The 7,440-nt window shown below is 40.6% G+C and overlaps 1 protein-coding gene across 1 annotated transcript; it reads right to left on the minus strand.

Moving 5' to 3' along the window:
• Nucleotides 1-1,308: 1,308 nt before the first annotated feature.
• On the minus strand, nt 1,309-2,454 carry S1PR3 (sphingosine-1-phosphate receptor 3). Its single transcript, XM_008948721.1, has one exon. It carries the CDS (start codon nt 2,452-2,454, stop codon nt 1,309-1,311), a length of 1,146 nt encoding a protein of 381 aa, XP_008946969.1.
• Between the last annotated feature and the right edge of the window lie 4,986 nt (nt 2,455-7,440).

A 7,440-nucleotide genomic window follows, 5' to 3' on the forward strand; every position in this document is an offset into this window, starting at 1 on the left:
GCAGTGATGAACCATAAAGTAGTCTGCATATAGTTTTCTCTGGAATGGCCTCTCAAAAGAGTAAATCTGGAGCTCCAGGTTTAGCAAACTAAACAAGCTTCCATTCCAGATTCAAGGCAGGGTCAGGTATAAATGGAGACGTGCCTTCAGCATGACACTGTTGTACCGCATCTTCCCTCTTAACATCTGCAGAAGTGTCCAGAGACAGTAGGAGCATAGGGTCCCATTGCCATAAAATGGGATCTTGTTCCATTGGCTGAACTTCTTCTCAAGGAGAATTTCCAACACAATCTCACAATATGGTAGTGCCTGGAGAGAAAGGAAGGAACTCCACAGGGACCCACTGTGGTTCATTGCTTTCTGAAACGATACGTCTCTTTCAGAACTGAAAAATCTTAAGTAGTGCATTCACAATGTACACAGGTTTTACATAGCTTTGACATACATTTTTAAATACATTGGAAGTGGCAAATAAAAATATATGCATTGGAACAGTACATACACTTGATACACATGTATTGTTGGGTCACGTTTTAACTAATTTAAATAGCACATGTATATAGTCTCTCTCTCTATGGTTACTTACTACTGTGTTTAAAATAAGTTGAGAAATGCCAAAGTGACAACAGTCTGGTTGTCTTTCACTAAACATGAAAAGTTTTAATAACAGTGGAAAAAATAAAAATACTGCATTGGTATGACACTTAAAATTTCTGTCAGTTAAAAGCTACTACTTCATATATTTTCAAATATCCCCACTGAAACACATCTATTTGTATAATATGCCACCTTACATTGCATACTGAAATAGAATGTTTAGCATAGTGTAAACTTTTACCCATCAACTTTTCAATAAGGAATTGTACAAATATACAGCTATTTATACATATAAGGCCATTAACATAACAGCAAGATACATACAGGGAACTATAATCATCAACATATGTAATGAGTTTTTCTCCCAGTTGGCAATAATTTGGCTCATTTTCCAGTCATCAGCAGTGTTTAGTGAATGCTGAAGCTTCTAACAGGTTCCATGTATGTCTTGAAAGATCAAGCAGTGCCAAATGCTGCCTCATCACGCAATGCCATCATGGTGCACAATGTCATTAGATGGACCCCATTTTGGCTGTTGAGCAGCATGAAAGCTTTTTCTGTGTGTGTTCTGAATGAACATCCAAAGCAAACGATTGTTGATAAATAAGTCCTCAAATGAGTGGTTAGTGTTTTTCCCTGTGACTTAAGTGCATGAATAGTTAAACTACACTTTCAAAAGGCCACAGAAAGGTACTTGTCTTGAGGAGTCCTTTACTTACAGAAGCTTCCGTTCTGAAAAGAAGATTCATTTTTCTCAGCAATAAGTGAGGGAACGTTAATTGGTGGGAAATCTTCCTTTGGCTTCTGGGGATTGCTGCTGCTGGACTTACTTCGACTGGGATCTGGTGTGGGTTGAATAGGCAAAGATCTGGCTACCTGGGATTTCACCAGACAGCCACAAACAAGGCGAAAGAAAGCCCGACGCATTTCCTTACTAGCCAGAGTGTAGATGACGGGGTTCATTGCAGAGTTGATGACTGCCAGCGCAATAAACCAGTTGGCTTTGTACAAGATAGAGCACTCCTTGACTTGGCAGGCCACATCAATGAGGAACAGGATGAACAGTGGAGACCAACAGGCAATGAAGACACTAACAACAATCACAACAGTCCTAAGGAGTGCCATGGACCGCTCAGAGTTACTGTGGTTAGTGACATTACGACTGCTGGACTTTACCAGGATGTAGATACGGGCATAAAGGATGACAATGGCAACTAAAATGGCTATGAAGATACTAATGCAAAACACAACATACTTCTTGGAGTATAGGGGTAAAATTGTTGAGCAATCTGGTAAGTTGTTTATACAGTTCCAGCCAAGGATGGGTAAGGCACCCAAGGAAACGGAAATAAGCCAGCATGTACCTATAAGAAGGAAGACTCTGTATTTTTTATTCGCATCGTAAGGCCTCATTTTAATCATGGTCAAATGCCGCTCAATAGCTATAGCAAGTAAGCTGAAAGTGGAGGCTCCCAGGGCAACAAACATGCTGCCTTCCCTAATGAACCAGATTGTGGAGGACAAGCTCAGAGTTTTCTTCCCAGACATAAGAATGTTCACTTTGTAAACAATCCCGGCTAAAAGATCACAGAGAGCTAGATTGCCAATAAAAAAGTACATGCGGTTGTGAAATTTGTTGTTTTTCCATATGGCAATCAACACCATCAAGTTTTCCAGGACTATGAAACTACATAGGATCAGAAATGCAATAGTGGACAAGTCTAGATTATCAGTTGCCTTCTCCCTTAGAATAAGCTTTCCTGTGTAATTATAATGCAGTACAATCAAAGAGTCCATCTCTTCATTTCCTTGAGGACCAACAAGAGTGCCGGGTGGCATGGTAACTGCTGCCATCATTTGTTCACCTATGCTGGACTTCTCCAGTAATCACAAGAATTTAGTTCCAGTAATTTTCCACAAGAGGGAGATCAAGCCACGTTCCTCCAAGCACTCCTCTGGGCAGGCTGTGTATATCCCCAGCTCCAGCAACAAGCCTTGCATATTAATTTGGATGAGTGGCTCGCAAGCAGGCTCTGAAAAATAAAACCAACAAATGCAACATAAATCCCAGGTCACCCAGAGCCCACACATATGCTCAAGCTGCAACATAGAGCCAGAGGACGAGAGAGATGCTGACGAAGATGGAACACCAAGGTGCATGCTTATCAAGGTAGCTATGGACAAGCCATCAGTCATGCTTTGCTGCAGAAGTACAAGGGCAACGTGGAGGACTGCTTGTAGATGTTTCCCCCTACAAAATTTCCAGGCTGAAAAAAATGCAGAAGAAAAATGGCTCCAGCAAGCCTCAGTGTGCACAACTGTCCTACTCCTTCTCAGAAAGGCCCAGCTGTATGTGGCACTACCAAACGTCATCCAGCCATTGCTCCCTGAGCAGCAGCAGGGCAAACTCACTGCTTGCTAGCTTCTCCCCATTCTCTATGCAGACCTAAGGTAGCAAAGACCCTGAGAAAGTTGGTGTCAAGTCTTGATGTCAGTGTGCATGCTGCCAAAGCCTGAAGTAACTCACTACCCTTAATGGTACAGAATCATGTTATTTACAATTACAGAGATGCTCTGAACGCCATTTAATCATACAATGAATCCTACCTCCCATTAAGATTAGTTTGATTTTTGCTACCCTTTTAAAAATAAATACTGCAATTCATGTATTTGTAAGTATTGCTTTTCTTTATAGTTCACTTTATTTTTACTTTGCATACATACATACTTTACTGTTTGGTGGTGGGCTTGTTTGTTTGTTTATTTTTAATAAAAAATACACCAATTTCAATTGTTATTGATTTACTTCTGTTTTTCTTTTAAGATACGATTTAGATTAACTGCAATGTTTTTCCATGGACGTTGAGAAGTTGCACTTCTGCAGCTGTCTTTTTTCCTTTACCATATATAAATATTGGAAGATATCTCCAAAGCTTTGTAAAAATATAAGAAGATGTCAGAAGTACTTACTGTTTTACCAGAAATGATAGTTTGATTGCTGCATACTCCAATGAGAAACAATGTTCATACTGCAAATGTATCTACTGAGGATAGTGAATTTTTCAGCTTGGTAACCAAAGCAGGATATGAATGAGGACAGAACTGGTTCCATCTGAACCAATTTTTTTTTTTTTTTCCTTGGGAAAAAAGAAGAAAGCAAAAGGTTTTGCTGGCTGGGACACTTTCTATTGGCCTAAAACTAAACAGCTTAGTTTAAAGAATTCTTTAAGAGCTACAGCTACCTGTACCATTTATTTACTCAAGAGTCACAAGCATTTCCCACACACAAGAAAGACACTTTGAAAAGGATGGGTATCAAGGGAAGGGGAGCTGGAACTAGATGATTTTTAAAGTCCCTTCCAAACTGAACCATTCTGATTCTATATACAGGTTTCTTAAGATCACAAGAACATGTGAGCCACTGCTGTTCCAGCACTCTGTTTGGGGCACTTGAAAAGTGGGAGACACATTTTCAAGTGCCTTCTGGAAAAAAAGAAGAGCGTAGGAACAAATCAGATCCTAGATGAATGTAAATGGATTTAAAGAGTGATTCCTGTTTTCCCACCCTCCCTTTTCCTTGCTCCCTCCTTCAGAAATGTAGTAAACTGACGAAAGCCTACAACGAATTCACTTGAATTCTTTATTACTTTCATGATGTTTTAAAATTAATTTCTGAGAAATTAGCTTACTATTTACCCAGTATCATTATTATTTCCCCAGTCTCAGGTCCAAAATACTTTGTTGAAAACACCTGCTGGAGAGACATATTACCCAAGAAACACAGTTGTTGCTTGGTGACCTCAGTCTTTTTTACTCTGAAGATGACAGCAACCACCTCATTAATTTCCCAGGAGCAGAACTAGGCCTTTAAGTTGTTGACCTCTTTTCTGAAGAACTGTGACAGTGAAGCTCTTCAACAGAATAACTTCACCTCAGCTAAGGTTCAATCTAACTGTAATTCAGTTAAAATCTGCATACTGTTATCACGTAAACTATCACAGTCTCTCACTGTATTGGCTTGTAACAAAATGCCACTGTGTCCACATGAATTTGCAAGTGCCTTCCACTGTAAAATAAACAATTATATTTGGCTAGAAAAGTATTTGTTAACAATAGCTCAACTAGTAATACTCACCAGACTGGCTGATGGCTGCCTGAGAGAGTCATATTCATATCATTTAAGAACACCATGTAATGTATAACAAAATGAACGTTTCTGTAAGTCTTTTCCAAGCAGAGTTATGATACTGGTCTATCAAAGGAAAAATACGTTTCTTTCCATGAAGAAAATTATATGCCAGACTTAGGAGTTTATCAGCCACAACTCAGCCAGCTGTAAACTGTCATGACTCTGCTAAAGGTAATGGTGCTACACCAGTTCTCTTGGCTAAAGGCATGGACAATGCACTCAATCAGCAGAAGTTATACAGGATCTCTTCCACTGTTCGTAATGACTTCCTTCTCTTAAAATTATTACAGTAAACTTAGCATTACAAAAGTAAAATTTTGCCTCTGACAAGCTAGTGGTAAGGCAATGGAGGCTGTAACATTATTATTTGCCAGGGAACGAGTATAACTCACCAGCCACTTGAAAGTTAATATAAATAATAATGTAATAAATTAAAGTTCATTCTCTTCTGGCAGTAACATTTTCAGGTAATGTTTTTCAGTCATACTCTGTTTTTTTTTTTTTTTGTTTTCGTCCTGCTTTGTAGCCAGTAACTCAGAAAACACAATCCTTTTTTAGCAGTTGGAAAAATTAAGGTTGGTTGTATATTATAGTAACAGGACAGCAATAGCCATGTCCAGGGTATCTGACACTGCTTCCTGACAGCTCTACAGCTTGCTCTACAGAACAACTTTGTTCCAATCCTATATAGAGGACTAGCCACTAGCTGTGAAGTATGGTCTCCAGATGGAAATATTGAAAAAAGGACCTGAAGAGCCCTTCTCTGGCATGTTGTGTGTTTATCATTGCCTTGGTTAGGAACCTCCTTATCCCAGGCTCTTGATGCCACTGGGAAAAAAGTTTTATTTCTTTTAAAGCAAACTGGAAGATCCCTATCGCATCACCATCATGTACCACTAGAAAGAGAAACCTGTTGGCAGTGCAGGGGCAATATGGCTGTACTTTCCCACCAATGTGACGGCCAAGCCAGTGTTTGCTAGATTACTCAAAGGCAGCGAGACAATGTCAAGAACCACAATCATGTGGAGGACAATTCAGTTGCCTCCTTCAGCTATTTGGATGGCTTTTGTTCTCTCTGCCCCGAGAAGGGAGGAAGAAGATGGTGTCAGCAGTGAGCACCACGATTTTGCTCTCCTAGGTAATCTTCCTGTCCACCACCATACTCTAGGGTTTCCACAGCTGCTTGTGTGGTTTCCTGCAGAGGTCAAGAATCACTGTTGAGCATCCTTCCAGGTTGGAGCAGGGGATCTCCACCCTGGGTCACATCCCTAGGGTCTACCAGGGTCTGTATGGTTCCTGTAGTAAATGTGCCACCAGAAGGACAATGCCACGTGATAAGCCACTAAGCCTTGACGCGCCTTATGGTGAGGCACACCTCCACTGTACCCTGCCACCTCCACTGTACCCTCCATCCACACCACAGAGTGGTACAGGCAAGGACTCAGGGCCATACCTCTCAGCAGCTTCCCACGGACAACATCCAGGCTAAGGCATTTGGAGTCAACATGCAGTTTTCCTTTGGGAGTGTGTAATTCCCAGCACCATGAGGGAACTTGTGATAATGGGGATGCCAAAATCCTTTAGCAACCATCCCCAGTACATCTTTGCTCTCTTTGCTCCAACACATGTCCTGTTAAGTAGTCCCACAGGGAGCTGAGGGCTTTTACCTTCTCATCAGTCACTGTGTACCTAACAGCTGGAAAAGTAAGAAATTTCTATTTTCAAAACACTGCTATCAATTTCCATATATTTAAGTCAAAGCAACAAGTGAGCATAAAGCACAACTGAGAATATGACTTAACTTTCTGCTACCTACTTCTGCCTATACAAGAACTCACAATGCTATGCATTCAGTATGCTCGGCACTAAGTCATCTGGAATTGTATTTTCCTGCCTTCCAAATATCCCAAACAGAGAGACCCTTCACCACCATGCTGCAATTTTCCTTCTCTTCCACAAACCCCTACACTTGGGCCACCAGAGACAGAGGAAAACACACAAATGTTTAATTGAAGCCAAACTTTTGAAGATTTTATTGATTTGTAAAGCCTTTCCAGATTAAAAGTAAACGTGTAATTTATCAGGCACACCCTGGCAATGTTAAATTTAAGAACCGAAAAGGCTTTTGAGAACAGCAACATATTTCAATACGTGTTTCCACACTGAAGTTAAGCTGTGCTAGATGCAAACGAAATTTAGACAATGAACATCTGCAGCAGAACAACGTGTTGGACAACTCAATCTTTAAGAAGTTGGTTGGTTTTTTTTTTTTTTTTTGTTTTGTTTTGTTTTTTTTTTTTTTTTAAAGTGAAGGTGCCGGGAACATACAACCTCACAAAAGCCCTTAATAAATGATTGTTTTTCTTGGCTTCTGTATTTTAGACTTAAGTTTGTATTTTGTAATTCCGAGAAGCAGGGACGCGTATCTCACACGGTTTCCCCGGCCGGTCTAACTCCTGCGCATTAAAGGACGGCACATTCACTTCTCCTCCCTCAGCGGCTCCCCACGCTCCCGACCTAGTACCCCCACTTCAAACTCGTTTTCCGTTCGCGGCTCGAACTTTTTGGACAGACGAACCCAAGAACACCGCCGACGTGTCCGCACATGGGAAACATTATTCTACTTACAGTTTCAGTATTTTTACTCAACCCGC

The sequence above is a fragment of the Merops nubicus genome, unplaced genomic scaffold, assembly GCF_000691845.1.
Source record: "Merops nubicus isolate BGI_N331 unplaced genomic scaffold, ASM69184v1 scaffold26661, whole genome shotgun sequence".
Lineage (NCBI taxonomy): Eukaryota > Metazoa > Chordata > Aves > Coraciiformes > Meropidae > Merops > Merops nubicus.